Consider the following 21,998-nt stretch of genomic DNA (forward strand, 5'->3'; position numbering starts at 1 on the left):
CAGGGTTTCCCAAACCAGGGACCCATGGAATACTGGTCTCCTCTGATAGCTCCATAAAGATGTTTTGCACCTAATACTGAGTAATGGACTTCTTTCCCCCAGTTTCCAAGAAAACTTTGCAAAAGCATAGCATGTTCTCGGTTGAACATTTTTCTTCCATGAATTTCTTCTCATTGCTTTGGAGCTTGCTCCTGTTCACCAGCTGGCTGGTGACAGTAATGACAAAACAACTGAACAAGTAGCAAGCAAATGAGTGTTGACAGAAAAACTTGGAGATGTGAGATCTTTGATATATTATGTATTATGCCTTGAGATACAGAGACACCTAGCTATATATGAAATAGTTATATTATTTCTACTAGTAAGGCGGTTCCTAGTTTGTAATGATAAAGTTAAAGCTATCTCTGTTTATTAGTGTTCATGGTTTGCACGTGTTCTGCCCACTAAACAAATTTCAGAACTAGGAGATGTCCAAAATCATATTGGGCAGAGCTAGATAATTCTAATAAAAATAGCAAATATTTATGATATGGCTTACTACATTCTAGGCACTGTCCTGAGCAATTTTGATGCACTTGATCTCGTTTAAATCTCACAATGACCCTATGAGGTAGATACTATTACTGTACCCATTTTACAGATGAGGAAACAGAGGCTGGGAGAGATTAAAACCAGTAGAGATGGACATTGAATGAGACCAGTCTGACTTTAGAGCAGTGCTTCTTTCTCTCCAGCCTGAAGGGGAAATAAAGAAGGAAAAAGGCAGGGAGGAAGAATACAAATAAATATGAAGAGCACTGGGTCAGGACTCAAAAGGTGGCTGAATTGCCCGTCAAAATTCTATCTGCCTCATAAGGTTGAGGTTCAAACAAGACATGAGTGGGAAGAAGGCTTTGAAGGCTGCTATGCACCTGTGATTTACTAGAGGGCAACACATCCTGGTGGGTTGGTCCCAGCAGGCCTAGGGTAGGAAGGCACATATCTCAGGTCATCTGGGCCTTTGGACAGCCCTTGAGCCATTATGTACCTTCAGCCAGGCTACACGGGCTGGCTGAGTTCAAGGCCACATGTAGTGATGTTAAAGGGGCTAAATCCTATACAATCATACCCATCCTGGCCTAATTCTGGTCTTACCAGCCTTGCTCACCACCTTGTTCCCCTGTGTGGGTGAACCCACTCAGCATCAGGACCTAATTCTCCTTGCATTGCCTGCCTGCGAGATATCCCGGAAGAAGATTCTCCAGGCAGAGGAAGGGCCTCCTGGTCTTACATAACCAGTATTGAGCGCGGGGTGCCAATTCCCAATAATCCATACCTCTGCCTTCCCTAATCACATCTCCGAGGGAATAACAGCCAGGGCGGGGGTCACGTGGAGACACATTCAAAATAGCAACCACACGGAGGAAAAATTGATTCCTCCACCTCTCTTTTCATTTATGAATTCAGTTTTTTTGTCAGGCTGAACATTTAAATGCACTCTACGCTCTCTGGATTTCCCCCATTCTCCCCCTTTCTCATTAAAATTCTAATTATTACCAGAGCAAGCAAGATGTATGATCAAAGGAAAGCAAAACCCTAGAAATACCTTTTGTTTTAAGGTGACCCATATTGCAGAGACTGCACCCGGAACAGCTGTAACAGAGAACAGATGTGGAGGGCCCAGAGATGGCCAGATGCTTAGAATAAGGGCACCCATACCTGTGGTAGCGTTCCTGGTGAACCCCAAGGGGATCCAGGCCTAAAACACAGTCCTCAAACCATTTAGATCATGAACTCATAACAGCAAAAATTATTTTGATTTAATACCTCCAATATGTGTTTTTTGTTCCCACGTTCTATACACACGTACAGAGGGGGTATTGTAGAGCTGAACTGTCTGGGTTGTATCTCAGTCCAAACAGTTACCAGCTGTGTGACCCTGGGCAATCTATTCAACCCTCTGTGCCTCAGTTTTCTCATCTGCAAAGTGAGGATAATAACCTTTACCTATTTCACTGGAGAGTATTAAATGAGTGAATACATAAAAAGCGCTCTGTACCTTGGACATAGTAATGTTCAATAACTTGACTAAATCCAACAATAAAATGGTATCATTCCTATTACTGTCAACCTGTATATTACAATTTTGCTTTCTTATTTTTAAGATAATAAATAAATATTATAATAATAAATAAATATTTATTTATTATAATAAATAAATATTAAGCAATCTGATATTTTTTCTCTTGTGCTCCCAGGATGCATGCACACCATAATTGCAGATCTTCAGTCTAGAAGTTAAATAGGAATCAGTTTTTCTGGTCCCTGGCGGTCTCTGGTGGACTAACCTCAGTTCCTGTATTGGGGAAAGACTCCGCTGTCTCCATGCAGGGACCTGGGGGCTGGAGTAGGTTGCTAAGGACTTGAGGATCCTGTGCTCTCATCCTTTATTTCTGAAGGTGGTAGCTGGTCAAGGCCGGTACCCTCCAACCAGGGAGCTGGGAGGCAGTGCTAACTCCCCAGAGAGGGTGGCTGATGTTCTGGCCTCCTTCTCAGGTGCCTTTGGATGGGGGACAGCTTTCACGGGGGCCCATGTGCCGTGAGAGTACTCTTGATCCCCCAAGGAGGGACTGGGCATCTCTATACTCCCAGTCTAGCTTAGCACCTGGAACATGGCAAGTGCTCAGTAAATGTTGGCTGAGAGATAATGACAGCTGTTTTATGTGCCATTGATTGACTCATTCATTCTCATGTGTCAGTTTCTATGCTGAGCCCTGAGTCAGACAAATATAAAAAACACAGGGCTATAGTAGCCTATAGTTTAATCAGGGACAAAGAGTCTGGGACAGTGGAATGAGCCCCAGGCTGGGCAGTGGACATCTGGACCCTGGTCCAGGCTCTGTGTCTGACCTGTGACCCCAGGCAAGTCCCTTCTCTGGACCACTGCTCCCATCTGCAAAAGCACAGCCTCACTTGTAGGGTCATTTCTCATCTTAAATCCCAAGATTCTTAAGGCATGGGGACAGGATAATCCAGAGACTACAAGATCACAGGCCTGCAGGGGCCAGGCAGGTAACAGGGAGAGCAGCTGGTGAGCACGCAGCCTTCCGAAGGGCATCGCCAGTTCCCACCATGCGGGAGCATAGGTCTAGTTAGCAAGTCCTCAGGCCTTTTCCAGAGAAGCCAGAAATCTGGTGTGATGATGATGATAGTGATGATGGAATTGCTCAATGTTTCAATCATCATGTAAGCCAGGCGAGCCTCCTCTGCTGGCCTGTCTACAAGTGACCTTTGTGCAAACCCATCATTGGTTCAAGGCCTCTGACATCTCAGAGTAAGGAGAGGCCTTGGGCTCAAAGGTTCATTCCTAAAGGTGGGGTGGGAAGCCTGCTTACTAATTTCTCCCAGAGGGAGGCATCCTTCACAGCTCTCCTGGGGTATTGGGCATCCTACTGGGGGCAGAGGTGGGCTGGGTGTGGGACCGTGAATGCCTGCCTCTGAACGGATCATGACATTCAGTTTTACAGCAAAGCTCTCACATAGCCACAGGAATGGGGGGAAAGGACAGCTATCGGAATCATCTGTATTTAGCTTTGAAGTCAACTGTGTGGATCAGATTCCGACTTAATACAAGTATTTACTGAGCCTACTATGTGCAGAGTTCCGGGAGTACGGCAGAAGCATTAGACCTAATCCCCCTCCTCGAGGAGATTATGCCCAATCTCATTCACTTCAAGTCAGCCTACTAACTATACATCAGCTCTTGCTGTGGGCTTGGCAGGCGCCGGGTAAGGGAAGGGAATGAGGGTCCCCGAGGCCCCACAGCCTGTGGAGGAAGAGAGCTGTCTGCAAAACCAACCCTGCTGTAAATCTGGCCATAGTAACAGCTCTAATAGAAATTCAAACAGCATCCAAATGTGAATGCTTCACGAATTTGCACATTTGCTTAGGCTGCTATTTAAATTACGTTCCCTTCCCCATACACGTGCCCATGGGGAGGGGAGGCAACCCAGGTGCTCCCCAAGCTGGCGGTGGGGGGAGGGGCAAAGCTGGAGAAATCAGACCGAGTTGAACCCGAGGCTGCAGATATTTCACAAGGTGGATACGGAGCATCAACCCTACAACCATCCCTCCTCTACCTGGGCAGCCTTCTCATGACCACTCTTCTCTCTTCTTCCGTCTCTGTCCCTTCTGTGTGGCCCCTCTTTGAACACCCTTCCCTGCTTCTCCCCTCCTGTGTCTGTCCCTGTCGCTCCCCGCCTGGCTGAGGGCAGGCACCTCTGTCAGCCTCCTCACAGTGGTAGTTATTGTGTGTGGCGTGGCCCTGGTGGCAGTTTTTCTCTTTCTCTTTTGGAAGCTGTGCTGGATGCCCTGGAGGAACAAGGAGGCCTCCAGCCCCTCCTCTGCTAACCCCTCCCCGGAGGCCCTCCAGAGCCCCAGCTCCAGAGGCAACATGGCGGACAAGCTGAAAGACCCCAACACCCTGGGCTTCCTAGAGGCAGCCGTGAAGATCAGCCACACGTCCCCAGATATCCCTGCCGAGGTGCAGAGGTCGGTCAAAGAGCACATCATGCGTCACACACGGCTGCAGCGACAGACCACAGAGCCAGCGTCATCCACCAGGTGAGGGGTGGACCCCTCCCTTCCCTACCTCCACATTCCTGGATCCAATACATTAATGAGATTCCGGCCTGTGAGGATCAGAGACCAGAAATAATCATGTGCACATTCTGGTTGGAGAATATGTCCGATGATGTGCTCCTTGGTGGGGGATCAACTCGGAGGTGGGCGCCAGGAGAGGGGAACCTTTGAGGTGGGGTGCTGTGCAGGTGATAAGCCCTGGGATGTGTGTGGGTGCGAGGTGTTGGCTTATCCGGAGGGAAGGAAAGACTTCAGGCTGAGGGAAGAGAATATGCAAAGGCGCAGAGGCAGAGAAGTTCATGACGTGTCTATGTCAATACAGCCTCCTAGATGGAGGCTGCAGTGCGTGGGAGATAAAGCAAGAGATTCCTAACACTTTGAGAATGAGGATAGCTTTTGACAGCGTTCCCCGTATGACAGCAATTGTATACATGGCATTCTTAACTGAAAAAACAAAATGACAACAAAAAACAACCACCACATAATGACGAAAACCTACTCCAAATTCAGAAACACTTTTCAGTGATGTGGTACATGCAGGTATAAGGCATTGTATTTGTTAAAAACTTGGGGCAACGCAAGAGGGAAGAGATATGGGAACATATGTATATGTATAACTGATTCACTTTGTTATAAAGCAGAAACTAATACACCATTGTAAAGCAATTATACCCCAATAAAGATGTTAAAAAAACAAAACAACAAAAAAAAAAACTTGGGGCTCTTGTGGATTCCTGGGTCCAGGCCCCCAGGGGACCAGCCAAAGGGAAGCAGGCCTGGTCTTCAGATTGAAAGCCAGAAATGATGAAAGTGCTGGGTCACGTTTACAGAGTTTGTTGTTTGACCTCAGGCAAGTTGCTCACCTTTCCTGAGCCTCACTTTTCCCAACTGTAAAATAGGGCTAATGACTCTCATAAGGGTATCCATGAGGAGCCAGTGAAAGAATCCATGTGATAATAAGAGCTTAGTATAGGGCTTCCCTGGTGGCACAGTGGTTGAGAGTCCACCTGCCGATACAGGGGACACGGGTTCGTGCCCCGGTCCGGGAAGATCCCACATGCCGCGGAGCGGCTGGACCCGTGAGCCATGGCCGCTGAGCCTGCGCGTCCGGTGCCTGTGCTCCGCAACGGGAGAGGGCACAACAGTGAGAGGCCCGCGTACCGGGGTGGGAAGCTTAGTATATACCTGGCCCTGTTCTAAGCACTTCATTGTATTTATTCATTTCACCCCCACAGCAATCTTATGCAATTGCTACTTTTATTATTCTCATTTTATAACACAGAGAGGTTAAATAACTTGCCCCAGGTCATACAGCTAGAACGTGGCAGAGCCGAAATGAACCTATGCAGTCTGACTCCAAAGCACAATAAATGTTAACTATGGTGGTGGGGATGGTAGTGGTGGGGATGAAGGAATGCCACCTGGAGGGTGGGAAAGGATGGTCCTTCTCAGTCAGGGAGCTTATGGTTTAATGGGGGAACCAGAGTCATGCCTACCAGGAAAGAAACCTAGAAAGCAGGTAGCAGAAAAGCAGGAAAAATGATAATGATCACGATGGCTAACACTTACTGAAGCTTGTTCTGTACCAGGCTCCATTCCAACTACTTTTCATATACTAAGTCATGCACACCGAGTGTGTGCAGAGGGAAAGGGGGTCAACGGGCAGGAGGAAAAGGGGGCCTCACAAGGGGTAGGATGAGCCAGGGCCCCGAGCCATGCCTGCCGGCATTCCCCCACTCCTTCCCCCACCTCACTCTCTCACCCCCTCCTGCCCTCCGCCAGGCACACGTCCTTCAAGCGCCACCTGCCACGGCAGATGCATGTCTCCAGCGTGGACTACGGCAATGAGCTGCCCCCTGCGGCAGAGCAGCCCACCAGCATTGGCCGCATCAAGCCCGAGCTCTACAAGCAGAAGTCAGTGGAGGGGGACGATGCCAAAACAGAGGCCAAGACCTGTGGGAAGATCAACTTCAGCCTGCGCTACGACTACGAGAACGAGACCTTGATCGTGCGCATCCTGAAGGCCTTCGACCTCCCCGCCAAGGACTTCTGTGGCAGCTCTGACCCTTACGTCAAGATCTACCTCTTGCCTGATCGCAAATGCAAGCTGCAGACACGGGTGCACCGCAAGACCCTGAACCCCACCTTCGATGAGAACTTTCACTTCCCCGTGCCCTATGAGGAGCTGGCTGACCGCAAGCTGCATCTCAGTGTCTTCGACTTTGACCGCTTCTCCCGCCATGACATGATCGGGGAGGTCATCCTGGACAACCTCTTTGAGGCCTCTGACCTGTCCCAGGAAACCTCCATCTGGAAGGACATCCAGTACGCAACCAGTGTGAGTACCGCCCTGCTCCCTGGGCTTCTTGAGGAGTTGCAGTCCTGGATTTGACTGGGATGTGTCCCGCATCCTCCTCACCCCTAGAGACAAATGGGCCTCTGCCCTTCAGGGTACGAAGGGGACTCTGACTAATAGCCCAGCCCACTCTGGGGAAGTCCTTGCCTTGGGGCCCACATTGCGGGGGGGTGGGGGTGTGGGCAGGGAGCAGAGCCCCCATGTGGGTGGGAAGGGAAGGGAACATATCTATGGCTTCTGATCGCATGTTCTGAAGTGGTTCTCTCTACCTGCCAGGCCTCAGGTCTACCACCTATAAAATGATATATGTCTTTCATCATGGGTAAGGATCGGGCCAGGCCCGTAGCCTGACTCAGACAGCAGTGTGAGCCAAGGGCCTCGGTGTGTGCTGGAAGCCCGGCACGAGCAATCAGGAACAGGCTGTAGTAATTGGGATAAACGAGGTTATGTCGTAGCCACAAACCATCCTAGGATTTGGTAGCTTGACGTAGCCAAAGTTTAGTTCTCATTCATGTTACATGTGCTTTGCAGCTTGGCCGTTCTTCCTTGTTACTTAGGGATCCAAGCCAACAGAGGCTCCGTTTTGACCTGTGCCCCTATAGTTACCACCTGAGGAGGAAGAAGATGTGGCAAATCATGTGCTCGTTCTTAAAGCCTCCATGCAGAAGTGGCACATGTCACTTTCACTCATATTTCATTAGCCAAAGCAAGACACATGCAACTCCTACTATCAAGGGGGCCGGGCAAAGCAATCCTACCACGTGTCCAGAAGGGGGACTGGAAGTACTTAACGACAGCACTAGTGACTACCATGCAGCAGAGCCCCTGCTCTTAGGCCCTGCCTGCCTGGGCCAGTCCGGGAGTTGGAGCGGGGCGGGGGGCGGGGCTTGAAGGGAGACCTGGCTAATCCACACATGCGGGAAGGGGATGCTTGCCTGTTCATGATCAACTGGAATTAACCATGACGGTGTCAAGGAGCTGGGGCTCAAGTTGGCTTTTAAGAGGGAGGACAGGTTTGGCACAGAGAGTTAAGAGGGCATCTCCAGAGCCCTTTGGTCCAGTGTAGACAGTGTTCTCCAGTCCCTTGGGTGGCTGTTGAGGAAGCTGTGTAATTGCATCCCACAGATGTAGGTGGCATGCCTCTCTCTAAGCCCAGCCAGACAGCTGAGAGCCCTGCAGGGGTGTTGCCACCAAACACCAATGGCCTTGTGTCTCGTGTCTTGAACTCTAACTGATTGAGTGTCTCCTGGGATATTTCTTGCACTGTTTCCCTGAGTGCAGACCCTCCCTCTGGACAATCAATACTCAATATCTATGGGCTGAACTTGTAAGGAGAGAGGCTGGGAGAATCAGCCCCACTCTGGTGGGAAAAGGATAAGAATCGATTTGTTCAAAGAGAGAAAGCTTGGTGGGCTCCGTTTCTGTTCCAGAGAAGGTCTCTGGGACAGCCCATTCTCCTAGCTGCTGCTGACTTTGACCAGCCCTGTCCGATGTCTCACTGCCTCCCCTACTTTTGCTCTCCCGAAATGTCATCCGCAAGAACAGCACAAGCAGCGGGGCCGGCAGACAGGGCGGGCAGACGGGGCGGGCTGGAACAGCAGCTGTGTGCCCGCCTGAAGCCCAAGAGCTCCGCTTTCTAAATCACTCTGAAGTTTACATCTGGCGCAGCTCTTCCCTTGTGGGCTCGTAAGGCGGCAGCTTCATTATCGTGACTATACGGGTAGAGAAAAGCGGCTCAGTCCCCCCCATACTGAGGCTGAGGCCCAAGTGCTCAGAGAGAGGTAGGTGTGAGGGCCAGGGGCTGTGGGAAGCAGGGCTCAACTCAGCCCTCTGAAGAGCCTCCCTTCTCCTCTCCAGAGGCCTCCCTTTCCTGTAACTTGAGCCCCAGGCACGATGAAAGCCCTAGTCCTGGAGCATGCGGTCCGTGCCCAAGGGTGCCCCTCCCCTGAATGCTACCTTCCTACCTCCTAGAATTCCGTGGCTGTCCCTGCACTCGTCCCACACCCCTTCCTCAGCCCAGCTTCAGAAAAAGGCAGGTCGTCCAAAAGGAGCTGGACAAATCATCGCCACCCTCATCATCCTCAGTCAGTACCACTCTAACCCTCCTCCATCTCTTTCTAAGCAGGACTGTGCCAGGAACTCGGGAGCAAGGGGGGCTGGGACAGAAGACAGCCTCTCTGAGCCACGGAACTTTAATGCAGTAGCTAGTGATGCAAAGTAGCAAATACTGTGAGGCTGTAAGATCTGAGAGCTAGGACAGCCAGGGAAGGTTTCCTGGGTGGGGAAGGAGAATTCAGGGGGGTAGGGAGGGACTGGTATATATAACTTGATAGTCAAAAGCAGGAGGAGTCTGGGCCCAGGAGTTTCTGGAGCAGAAGATCGGGTCATTTGCTCACACTCTCTGTCTTGCTCGCAGTTTGTCTGCACTGAATGTTCTGCGTGGTGAGGCCCCTGGGGCCCTCCCATCCACAGCCTCTCCAGCAGGCCAGCTCTCAGGGGTGGGCTCTTTATCCTGGGGGGTGAGGAATCAGACAAAGGAAAGGAAAAGGTAATAAAAGGCTGGTGCTTTTACCTGGGCTTACTCTAAAATTGGAATTATTTTGAGGCCAGAGAGGCCCAAGCCCTAGTAACGGGCAATGATTGAGCACTCAGTGTACGTGAAATCCTGCAGCCAGCATCGTGGGGCGCAGTGCACATGAGCACAGCCGGCTCCCATCTTTCCTGCATGCCAGATTCCTGCCAGATTTCATTCCTAGAGCTGCATTTTGGCCCCCAGCTCCTCCGGCCTGCAGGCTTGTCGCTGAACACGTCCAGCATTTCTGCCTCTTGCCTTTGCTCCCAAGGTTTTCTCTGGCAGACAGGCTTTTCCCCCACCTCTCTGCGTGGCCCAAACCAATCCACCTTTCAAAGCTTCCCTGAAGCCCTTCCGCTCTCACAGCAATCACTCCTCTGGATTTATTTTCTGGGTCCCTCATTTATACACTGAGTCATCTTATGCCTTGCAGAGTCCCCAGTGGCTCAGGAATGGCTTGTGTCCCACATTTGACTGTCTCTTGTATTCTCCCTCAGGGCTGAGTGTGTCATTTTATTGCAAACGTAAGAACTCAGCAGTTCTTGTTGAATGACAGATGGCTTAGTTAATTCAAACAAAACTACGTATTGGTGCACAAGGAAAGGATTATTAAAGAAGAAATGGAATTTGGGTGCAGTTAACCTGGGAAGGCTTCCTGGAGGAGAAAGTCAAGTAGTATTTTGAAAGTGAGTAGAGCCAGGCGTGGTGGGGAGAGACCTGGGCTGTGCATTCCTACAGAGGGATGGTTTGGGTAGATGGTTTATGTCTGGAGTAGCAAAGAGATTAACCAGCCTGGACTGAAGTAGAGGGTCAGGGACCCACAGTCTGGACTGAAGTGGAGGGTCAGTGACCAAGAGTCTGGGTAGAAGGAGAGGCCCTGTGAGAAGTGGGTTCGGGAGGCTGCTCTGATGTCACAGGAGTCCATGAATGCTGCTGCCCTGGTACTCCTCACACTTGTATGGGAGAATCAGGTGCGGCCCTGGCAGGTGGAACCAGACAGGTTCCTTGTTTTGGCCCCCGCCCCAGTGCCCAAGGTGGTCTGAAATAGCAAAGCCTGGAGCATTTGTGCTGTTTTCTTACAACCACTGAACATGGAGCTTCAAGGCTCGTGAAGGGGAGGTGTTCATCTGGGGAGGCTGGCCCTTTGTTAATTGCAAATCTTCAGCCCCAAGGGCCGCTCCCCCCAGCATCCCCAGGTTGTTCTGGATGGAAGCCTAGGCTGTCATGGAGCTAACATACACCCCACCAGAGGGTGAGCAACAGGCAAACAAGATGTGCTAGCACAGTCAGAGGTCTCTGCTGTTCCCTGGAATCCAGAAGCTCAGGCATGGGCAGGTCTGCCACTGAGGCTTCCACCTCCTGCCTGGCTTGACTAAGGTCCTCTGCTGTCTGCTGGGCATTCCCCGTGGTCTGTCATTTTCTCTCCACACACAACTTCGATTGGCTGAAATCATTCTGTTCTTCCCTTCCCCCCTCTCCAGCCCCCAGTCTCATTATTTCTATATGAAGCTGTAGATTTATCATTAAAATAGAGCCGCCATCACCAGGGTTTGGTAACATCTCTGTATTCTTGTAGTTATTGTTACAGAGGCCTCAGACCCCAGTGCACACAGGTATTCCTGTTGCCATCCCAGCTCCTTCATGGAGGCTGTCATTGGGGCCATAAATATGTGTTGTGCTTGGTGGCATTGATGGACTCGGCCAACTTCCTGCCTTACCAGGTCCCCGCCAGGTCAGAATGAGTGTGTGTGTGTTTGTGTGTGTGTGTGTGTACAGGTATGTGTGTGTTTTGGGGGTGATGGAGTACTCTGTATAATTCCAGGGAGCCTGGACTCGGAGTCTGCAGAGAGGAGGGAGGGCCTTATGTGGTAGAACAGTCTCTTTTCTAGCCTGGCAACGAGCAGAGTTGTGTACAAAGAGCTCAGGCTTTGATACCAGACCAACCTGTGTTGCATTCTAGCTTCTGCACTTTCTAGCTTTGAGACCTTGGGGACATTGTCTAAACCATGCCTCAGTTTCTACATCAGTAAAATGGGGATAATGATGGTACATACCTCATAGCGGTATTCTATGTAGTAAATGAAATAAAATGCACAAGATGCCTAGGGCAGCACTGTCACAGCGCAGCCTCCTGAGCCCCATTCTTACAGTGCCTTTCCTTCTAACTCGGCCTGTGGGTCACTATTTGTACCACTCCCAGGCCTGATCGCCCACTTTTTTCCAGATCACCTATTCCGACAGGTTGTTGGTTGTTATTATTCCTGTTTTATTTATTTCTCTCTTTTACTTCTTGTCCTATCATGTGTTCTCTGTGTGACCTTGGAAAAGTGATTTGCCCTCTCTGAGCTGTGGTTTCCTCAGAAACTAGTTTCCAAGTTGTGAGATTCTGAGATTCTCAGCTTCCCCTATAGAGAAGTGGTTGGCTCTCTTGCTTTCAGAGCAGGGATACCCAGTCGCTGGAAGTGTGGTCTCCTTAGTAGAGGCCTAAACCCCAGGCTGACAGGCCACAGGGCAGAACTTCCAGACACACCCTCCTCCTTTCAGTGTCAGTGAGAATCAGTCCTCTCTTTAAGCCCCTTGGAAATGTCCTCCGGGGAGTTCCTGCCACAAGCAAGTCCCCACCAGCAAGCTTCCTTCCTCCTTTTCCCATGAGGCACAGTCCTGCAAACAGTCTCAGCGCCCTCCCCACCTTTCAGGCCCCCCATTTACTGGTTATTAATACGCAGGTTATTATTTGAGCTCCTACTGGGAGCCAAGAGCACAACCAACTTTATCCCATTTCGTCCTCACCATAAGCCTTATTATTGTGCCCTGTATGTAAGTAAAGAAACGAAGGTTCCAGGTTCAGTGACATCCAGTGTCACCCAGACAGAAGGTGCTAGAGAGCCAAGACTCAAGTCCAGGTCTTCAACAGAGCCCACGTCCTTGCATGGCTAGAGGGGAGTGAGTGTGATTACCTTGCTCCTTGGACAGAAGATAGACCCTGAAACTGTGCAGCTCGTCAGGGGATCCAGAAGAGTGACTGGTTTGATTTTCTCTTTGTGGCCTGGATCCTTCCTCTCGTTTCAGGGGGCAGCTTTTGTGCTGACACTTGGATTCCGTTACCATCTCCCCAGTGTTCTTCCTGCGGCACTGAGTTTGACATTCATTCCTCTTTCATTCAACAAACATTATTGAGTGTCAGCTATGTGCTCTCAGTTTGATCACTGAGCATGTGTTGGATACAGAAGCTGGGCCGGGCTGTGGAAAGGATGGCAAAGAAAAAGCCCCACCTCTGACCAAGCTACTGGGAAGTGTGGAGCATGCCCAGTGACCCCCAAACCCCTCAACCACCTTGCACACAGGGCGCATACTTGGGGACAGAGCAATTCAGGAAGCTCACAACCAAATCATGCAAGCCGCGGCACTGCAAGCCATGTGCAGAAGTGTTGAGGCGAGATGGAGAAAAGAAATCAGAGCCAGATGAGGCTGGTCTGGGAAAGCTTCTAGAAAAGGAAAGTTTTAGGCCAGGCTTTGACGGCAGTGAAGGAAGAGAGTGTTGAAAGAGGGAGGGGAGTGTGTTTCTCTATTTTCTTTGGATTGGGGGAAGGATCTAGAAAGAACTTTTCTCGAATACAGTGGGTTTCTTTGCTTTGTGCAGTAACTACTTGTGGTGTAATTACTGTGTACCAGGCACCAGACTAGCACAGGGGATACCATAACTTCAACTCAGTCCAGTCCTCAAAGCCTCACAGTCCTATGGGGAGTCAGGAAAGCACCTCCACCATCCCAGGGGACACACAGGTCCCAGCATGCTGAGGGAAGGCTGGCCTCCTGGAATGAAATTGCCTTCCTTGCCAGAAAAGAGTTAGTTGCATTCTTTTCTCACACCCACATACTCAAGTCTAGTGTGATCCAAGGGTAGCTTACAAGAGGCCTTTTCGAGCAGAGCCAAAGAATCGGCACAATTGATTCGCTGTGACTCAGTCAGTCACCTGGGATGAAGCCTCCCAGACGCTCACTGACCAGCAGCTTGATGCAATGCCTTCAAAGTACCCACCTTGGGTCTTAGGATCCCAGTTCTATCCTGGCTAGGAGCCGGGCAGGAGAAGGAGGGCAGCATCATGAACCTTCATCCACTCAACATGTCTTCAGTGATCTCTTAAAGAACTTATTCGGGTCTAAGAACACTGGGTATTGAAGGACAAATATAGTCCTTGCTGTTAAGGAGCTTACAGTTGGGTGGAGCTTTCGGAGCAAGTAAAAATGTAATCCAAAGGACACAATTATTTAAGTTGCACGAAATGGGAGAAGGGGAAAATAGAGGTCATTGCTGGAGCTGGGAGAGTAAGGGAGTGGAATGGGAGATGCAGGTGGCAGAAGGAGAATTTGAGAACAAGAACTGAGTTTGGGGAACACCCAGAGTCAAGAAGAAGAAGGACAGGGGCCAGAAAAGGGTACCAAGCAGGGGGAGATCCGAGAGAAAAGAAGAGAACTGAGGAAGGCAAAGGAGGAATAGTTCGGGAACTAGGCAACCAGAAGTGATGTGTTCCAGCATCTGTGGGGTACCAAGCACCGTCTTAGACACTGCGGATGCAGTGGTAAATGAAGCTTACACTCGTGTGGGGGAGACCATGAGGATGTGAGATAAATAGTGTGGCTGAGGGTGGTAAGTAGCCTGGAGAAAGTAAAGCCGGGAAGCAGCGGGGTGGGAGGGGGGTGGCATTGGGGTTGGGAGGGTGGCTGGAGGAGAGGATTGCAGGGTAAAACAGGGTAGGCGGGGAGACATCCCCAAGAGGAGGCCATCTGAGTAGGCCTGAAAGGCAAGAGGGAGAGAAGCATGCATATATCTGGAAGAAGAGAGGTCCAGGTGAGAGAATGGTAAATGGAAAGACACTGAGGTGGGAGGATGCCTGGCTTGTTCAAAGAACCGTAAGGGTCCAGTGTGGCTGAAGCAGAAATGGGACTGGGGAGGAGAGAGAATAAAAGATGAAGTGGGAGAGGTAAAGGGGCAGGAAAGGTTCACGGAGTTCCACAGTCAAAAGTTTAAAAGCACCACTAGAGTTGATGGGTTGGGAACAGACTCTACAACAAGGGCAAAGACAGGGAAATCCGTTGGGAGGCTATTGCCGTGAAAAAGAGACAATGGTGGCTTGGACAAGGATGGGGGGTAGAAATGTAAGATGTGCTTCATTCTGGATGCATTTTGAAAGTAGAACTAGCAGTATTTGTTGACAGATTGGGTGCACGGTCTAGGGTGTAGAGAAGGAAAAATCAAGGTTGTCGGCCTGAGTAACTCAGGAGGGAGTCGCCATTGACTGAGTTGGGGAATGCTGGAGGAAGAACCCATATGGAGAGGAAAGTCAAGAGCTCGGGTTTGAACATGTTGTAGTTGAGATACCGTTGGGACATCCAACTGGAGATGTTGGATAGAAACTTGGATACAGAGTGTGGAATCCAGGGATTTCCCTGGTGGTCCAGTGGTTAAGAATCTGCACTTCCACTGCAGAGGGCACGGGTTTGATCATCCCTGGTTGGGGAACTAAGATCCCGTAGGCTGCGTGGCCACAAAAAGAGTGTAGAGTCCAAAAGAGAAGCCTCGGCTAACCAACTGAATTTAGGGGATGTCAGCATATAGATGGTGTTAAAAGCCATGAGACTAGTTGAGATCCCAAATTTAGAGAAAAGACCTAAGACTGAGCTTTGGGACACTCTAATGTTTAGATGTGGGGACCACGAGGAAGTAAAAGAGACTGATAAGCCCCAGCCAGTGAAATAGGAGGAAAACCAGGAAAGTACAGTGTCCTAGGAAACAAGGACAGTGTGTCCAGGACGAGCGAGGGAAGGATCAAGTGTATCAGACGCTGCAACGGATCAAGTAAGATGCAGACCGAGACGTGACCACTTTGTTCAGCATCTGCCTTGCCAAGAGCTGTTTGGTGGAGCCCCGTTGGAGATGAGGTCATTTGCGGAATATTGGGACATGGGTTGTATCATTTGGGGGGAACTCTTTTTTATCATTTATGTATCATTTAGGGAGACAAGATTTCAAGGCCTAGGAAGGCTGGCTTTGCAGTTTGCCAGCAGGCTAGCTCCATGTATGGGCCATACTTGGGGAAAAGGTGGGGTGGGGATGGGGGAAAGTGGGTGAGCAGCCCCAGTTCACGCAGAGCAGATCAGGCCAAGACAGCACGTTGCATCAGGAATTTGCAGCAAGTCTAGGTATCCCTAGAATTCTGCCTTGAATTCCCGATTGTCTGGACTCTTGCAAGCAGAACCAAGCCAGGATAGAAGCAGAGAGAGAGAACCTTCTAAAAGAGATCAGATCAGGGTCACATGGAAGCCCCAGGAGGTGTGAAAGAAGCAAGGCTGGGCCCGGGCTGCCCGCCAAACCCATGAAGACTGTTCCCCAAGCCCTCCAGCCAGAGCTGCTCTGAATCATGTATGAAGCCGGCCAGCCCTGCCCACTCTCTGAGAGGCCTGGCCCCCCGCGAGCCCTGGCTGTGCCCTCCCGGCAGCCTGACCCCACTGCCCGGGTCAGAAGCCCTGGGTCACTCCAGGGCTGCAGGCCTCTCTTGTTTACTTTCTGCTCAGCTGGAGCTCCTTGTCTCTGCTAATGTTCATTTACCCACACACTCCCTGGGGCCTGGCCTCCTTATACTCATTATTCTCTGGAATGCTGAGCTCTCCTCCTGCACCTATACCCTCAGGCTGGGGGAAGGTCAACAATGTCCAGTCCCTGCCCCCACGCAGTTTATTCCTTCAGCCCCTGCCAGTGCAGAGGGCAGCTGGCTGGGCTCTTTCCTCTGCTCTCCTCCCTGAGGAGGGGAGGAGGGGAAGGGCCTGGTTGGTTGCCTCCCGCAAGGATGCCAGGTGATGTTAGGGACGTCGAAGCCAGGAGCAGCTTTTCCTGCTCCAGAATAAGACCTGCAGCTCCGCCCTCCAAGCTCACGTCCTATAATGACCAGGAGGAAGTTGGAAGGGGGTGCGCCAGGGGTCCCTCCATGCTTAAAGCTCAGGTACTGAGAACGTTACTCAACCCGCTAGGCCCCAGGTTCTGCAGCCAATGTGACCTTGACTTTTCTGGGAAATACTCAAAGGGCCAAGGCTCCTCTAGCAAAGGGTTGCTGAAAATCTATCAAGAACCCAGAAAGGGGGAGAGGCGGGGTGTAGGGTCCGAGCTCTGTTCCACAGGCAGTGTGTCTGTTCAGGAGAGAGAGGGGATAGAATCCCAGAATGACAACACGGTCCCTGCACCACAGGGGAAAGCTCCAGACCTGCAGGTTGTCCCTTCAGCAGAGGTGACGGATGTGCACCTTCCACACCCTCTCACTTGGGCCAAGTGTGGCCAGTAGCCGTTCTTGGGTACATGGGGTTAAAGGTTTCCCATGCAGGGCTGGAAAACATAGTTCATCGTTCCACGCAGGGCTCTGACCCGGCTGTAAATAACGGCTCCACTGGCTTCTTTTAAGTTGTTTCTAAAATCAGCCTTTCACAATAGGTCCTTCCCTGCAGCTTCGGAAGAAGTGGCCTTAAGAGACTGCCAGAGGCTCAGAACAGTGGAGACAGTTCCCTTCTCACCCTTGATAAATTCCTAGCTTCCGGACAGCCCCACTGCCCACTCTGGCCAGCTGCCTGCAGAACCCAGCTCCCACTGGCAACCAGACCGCAGCCCTGTTCTGCCTCCCTCCTCTGCCAGCAGCTTGCCATAGCTCCGAGCTGGCTGGGCCAGCCAGCACTGCCCTGCCCCGGCCCCACGTGCCCTTCATTAGTATGCTGTGCATCTCAATGGTATAAATATCCAATCTTTCCCTTACAAGAGAATGAACGGGAAATCAGTAGGCAACAAGCTCACGCATCAACAAAAATCTGTTCCTCAACACTGGTGCATTTCATGCTCCCCTCACCTTGCCGTGCAGAGCACGCATTTGTCTTACGGCTTCTACCACCTGATGACTCACAGGGACATTTTTCTCCTGGAGAGAGATTATTTGGTCACAAGGGAAGCAACAGCCAGACATCCCTTCTGGACACTAACAAGGACATTCAAACTGCAGGATTCATTTGGGAGGAAGGGATTGCAATGGGTTCCCTACATCAGCAGCAATCCAGAGAGACTGGGGCCACTGGGTATAACTACGACCAGAATGGCAACTGACTTGGAAGAACTGGGGCAGTTCCTGAGGGGTTTCTAATTTCTGCGGATCCCGGTGTTACGACTCTGCTTTCTCGTGGACTCGGGGAAGGTCAGAGCTGGAAAGGGCCTAGGAGATGATCTGGCCCAACGTCCTCCTGCCACAGATGAGCAAGTTAAGACCAGAGAAATTGCACAACTTGTCTGGGGTGGCTCAGTGAGTCTGTGTGAATCTGGACCCCAACCCCGGTCTCATGAGACCCAGCCCCGTGCTCTTCCGACTGACTTCCTTGCCTCTAGGCTTTTATAGGGAATTCTCTTGCCCTGGTTATTTTACTCCCTCCTTCCTCCCCTCCCTTCCCAGGCCTCTGCCCACTCCCTGTCTTCATTCTGTGCCTGTGAACCTCTCTATCCTGTAGGGAAGAGGGCCAAGACTTGGAGTCCAAGGCATGAGGTGTTAAAGGGCACAGAACAAAGACGACATTCTCTCTGTCACAATTAGTCTCTTCCACGCAAGAGACGTCTAGTCTCTACTGGGAGTGGAAATAGGCTAACCAACAAGCAACGCCAGCAAGGAAACCAAGGAGGGAAGAGAAACTACGTATCAAAGTGCCTCGGACCCTAAGCCCACTAGCCCCCACCTCCAAGCCTCCCACTGCGCACACATATTTACTCCTCGGAGGAGGAAGGAGACAAAGCTAGCTGTAGCGTCTGGGTCAGCCTTGTCCAAGTGCTAGCATATTTTTACGATGTTTCCATGTCAGCAACAATGAAGAAAGATGTGGCCTCTCCAGCAGGCAGCTCCCATCCCTACCCCACTCCCTTGCCAACCCCGTGCCCAACTGGTCCTCATTCATCCTCATCAGTCCCCTGTAGCCACGTTTTCTTTGCAGGTCTGAAATGACACCTACTCATTCTCCATGAATGTTTAATGCCTTCCTCTCTGGACAGTCTCTGAGACCTTGAGGGTTTCTCTAGGGCTGCAGTGAAACTTGGGATGGAGGGTTTTCCATGGAATCCACTTGGCCTTGGGAATTAGAGTGGGGGAGACAGCCCCTGGGATGGGAGGGGCTGGGGCAAGATGTTTAAACCCTCACCCCTCTCTGGCCAGTGCAGGCTGGCATTGCCCTCGGTCTTGATGGCCGAGAAGTACCAATGATTGCTTCCGAAGACTGCCTGTCTTCCTGCTAATGGTCTGGACTTGGCACGGCTTGGAGTTCAGGGAGGGCGCCAACATCCTTGACATTGGGACCAGTTTCTCCAGGAGCTGTTTTCTATTGTGATAAGAAATCGTGTGTCTGAGCACGTACGTGGTGGGAAGGAGTTGAGGTGAGATGGGAACCGATCAGACAACAAGATTGAGATCGCCGTCTGTGCACACAATTCCGACTGCAGGCATGAGCGGGGCATCAGCTGGGGCCTCTCTCCCTCCACGTGCCAGGCTCTGTGCGCTTACCTTTAACCCTCACTACCACCCTGCAGAGCGGGTACTGTTGTGATCCACTGCTCACAAAGCCAGTGGGAAGCAGAGCCCGGAGTCACACCGGGTGCGTGGGCTCCTCTGTATGTGCCCCTAACTCTCTCTGCTGCCTCAAGAGCTGGCTCGGGGGGCTGTCCCCGAGAGCCGCCTCTTCCTAGGATGGATGGGGACAGCAGATGTTCTCCGGGTCCCCCTCTGGTGCTAATTGTCTCTTCTGAAGGGTCCCCTTCTCAGCCTTTTCTTTCACTGACCCAGTCACGGGATGCAAGCCCAGCTCCACCCCACCCCAAGCAACACAAAGTGAGTAGCAGAGCTCGATTGGAGGTTTGTTCTCGTGGGAATCGGGTATCTCTGCCCCTCTGCCCAGTGAACAGCCTCGAGCGGCAGGGGAGGCTGCGGGAGGCACCTGCTCCCAGAGGTTCTTGCTGCCCTGCCTCCCCTAGAATGCCTGCTCCCCTCAGCCTAATGGCTCCTCTCCACCTTCTCCAGGCTCTCTGCCTCAATCACAAACAAGCTATGCCCCTCTTTAAATTGCCCTGGGAAATTTTGTTCTTGCCAGCCCTTAAGCCCGGGCTCAGTTCCAGCCCCATCTGCAAACATTCAGAACCCAAGAAGGTATTCAACTGAATCACGGGCCCTGTTCCCCAGGAGCGGTGGAACCCTGAGACTCTTATATTGCCTTTGCTGGCTCCACCCTCCATAGAAGGCAATTGTGGTTTCACATAACATTTGTTTTCTCTTTTTACCTAAGAACTGCTGTGACCACTGGCGTTCCTTGAGCCCACAAAGGGGCATGTAGGGCCGTCCCTGTGTAGGCAGGAGAGGCCCCTCTTTAGGGGGACAGGTGAAATTGCTACCTGAGATAGGAAGGGGGACCCACTTTCCATCTCAGCTCTCCCAGTTCTGCCACTAGGCTGAGAATGAAACAGCCCCGCCCACCAAAATGAGGCCTAAGTGGGAGGCCCCAGGTGGTAGGATTGGATGAGGTTTCAGCCAGGAAGGATACAGGCTGTTAGGAGACCACAGATGAATGTCCGGAAAAGAGAGGGTGCCACTCCCCAGAAATGGGCAGAGAGCTTCCGGGGAGGGGCCTGTGAAGCTGTCCCAGCCCTTTGGGCCTGGAGCCCAGTGGTGAAAGGCTTCGAAGGCGCCCTGTCTGTGTGCCATTGTGTTTTCTGTGGTTACTTCTTTGGTTCACCCTCAGCATTTGGAGTTCTTTTTCACATTGCAGGGCTATTTCAGGGAGGCCGTGGGAACCAGGAGTAGACCAGGTATGGGTGTCCACTTGGGTTGGAGCTTTAAACAGAGTGCAGAAAGTGCTAGGGAAGATAGAACTGAAGAGAAAACCCCAAAGGGAAGATGGGGCAGCTCAGGGTTGGGGGAGAAGGGAGGTACCGCTTCAGCCCTCCCCCCCCCAGGCTAGCCTTCTCCAGAGCCCTTGTGGGGAGGGATGGCGGGCGGGGTTCTCCCAGCCCAGCCCTAGAACAGCACTGGCATGGGACTCCTTCCCCGCAGGGCTGATTCCACTTCTGGAGAGCCTTCAGTTGACTCACAACCCTGTAGTGACACATTGGACCACGTGCTCGGAACAGTCCAGCTTCCAGAGAGAGAAAAACAGCTCTGGTGGTGTGTCATGAAAACACAATAAGCACGTCCCTTCTTGAGTTGGGGACAGGCTGGCTTTGTGACTGGCGGCACCTGCTTGAAAATGCTTTAAGGGGGAAAACATGGGACCAAACTTTCTTCTTGCTTCTGGGCTGTTTTGGTAGGCCTGGGGAGAAAAAGGGGCCAGGGAAAGAAGGCAGGCAGCGAGGGCCTTTGTAATTCCAATTCCTGCTGACAGGGTTTTTTTTTGTTTTGTTTTGGTTTGTTTTGGTTTGGTTTTAGTAAATCCTATCCAAGGCTGGGCAGACGACCAGCTCACTTTCGGGAGTGACTGCACCCTAAGGAAAACTATTCCCCCAGCCCAATTTGGGCAATGTTTACCAGAGAAACTCTGGTTGAGCAACTATTCCTCTTGCGTGAGAAAGGAAGGGAGGACTCAGCAGGGTCCCCTGACCACCTTGGGTCTGGCCAGCTGGAGGCAGCCTGGGCCTCCCTGGGCCAGACCTCGGGCAGCCCTGTACGCACGCGCGTGTACACACACACCTGCACGCACGCTCCGTCCATCAGACACTGGGGACCCAGCAAGAGGCTTCTTCCCATTCAATCTTGCTTAATTGGCTCTCTGGGACTCCAGTCTCCCAGAGAGAGACACCTTTTGGTTGCCCCGAGGAACTGCATTTGGAAAAGAAGAATTTCAGGAAGACCTTGCGTCCTGAAGATTATGCAGCTTGTGACATACCCATATGGGTGACGATAGTAAGCCCACAACTGCTTCCACAGGCTGTCCCCCACATGTTGAGAAGGGAGAAGAAGAATTATCTCTTCACTCTTGGGGAAGCTGAGGCACGGATAAGGGGGCAGGACTGTTCAAGGCCACACGGCCAGCTCTGGTCTGTCAGTCAGGATCCAAGAGGCCTCCGCAAGGCATTAGGCAAACACAGTGCCATCCCCCAAGAACCTGCAGGTCAGCAGGACTGGGAGTCAGGAGACCAGAGCGAGAATCCTGCCTCTGCTGTGTGGCCTTAGACAAATCACATCACCTCTCTGTTTCCTCATTAGAAAAATGTGGGAAATAACCTGTATTTCACAAGGTTGAGGTGAAATGCCAATGAGAAAGGGCCTCCAGAGGTTCTTGCCGCAGTTGATTGTTCCCGGGACTAACAACAACACCACCTAATATGTTTATAAAGCATGTTCCAAGTACATTATCTCATTTAACACTCTCAGCACAGTAAGAAATCAGCATTTCAAT

General features: G+C 51.3%; 1 protein-coding gene across 2 annotated transcripts in view; it reads left to right on the forward strand.

Annotated features, from left to right (window-relative positions):
- Positions 1-21,998, forward strand: part of SYT6 (synaptotagmin 6) — a 57,672-nt gene that overhangs the window by 6,496 nt on the left and 29,178 nt on the right. The window contains exons 2-3 of one of the 2 annotated variants that reach the window (XM_060142399.1): positions 4,254-4,602; positions 6,403-6,958. In XM_060142399.1, coding sequence (XP_059998382.1) covers positions 4,254-4,602; positions 6,403-6,958 — 905 coding nt within the window. Of the gene's footprint in view, positions 1-4,253; positions 4,603-6,402; positions 6,959-21,998 lie in introns of those variants that run through there. The other variant, XM_060142400.1, reaches the window with a different exon arrangement.

This window comes from Lagenorhynchus albirostris, chromosome 2 (genome assembly GCF_949774975.1).
Source record: "Lagenorhynchus albirostris chromosome 2, mLagAlb1.1, whole genome shotgun sequence".
Classification (NCBI taxonomy): Eukaryota; Metazoa; Chordata; class Mammalia; order Artiodactyla; family Delphinidae; genus Lagenorhynchus; species Lagenorhynchus albirostris.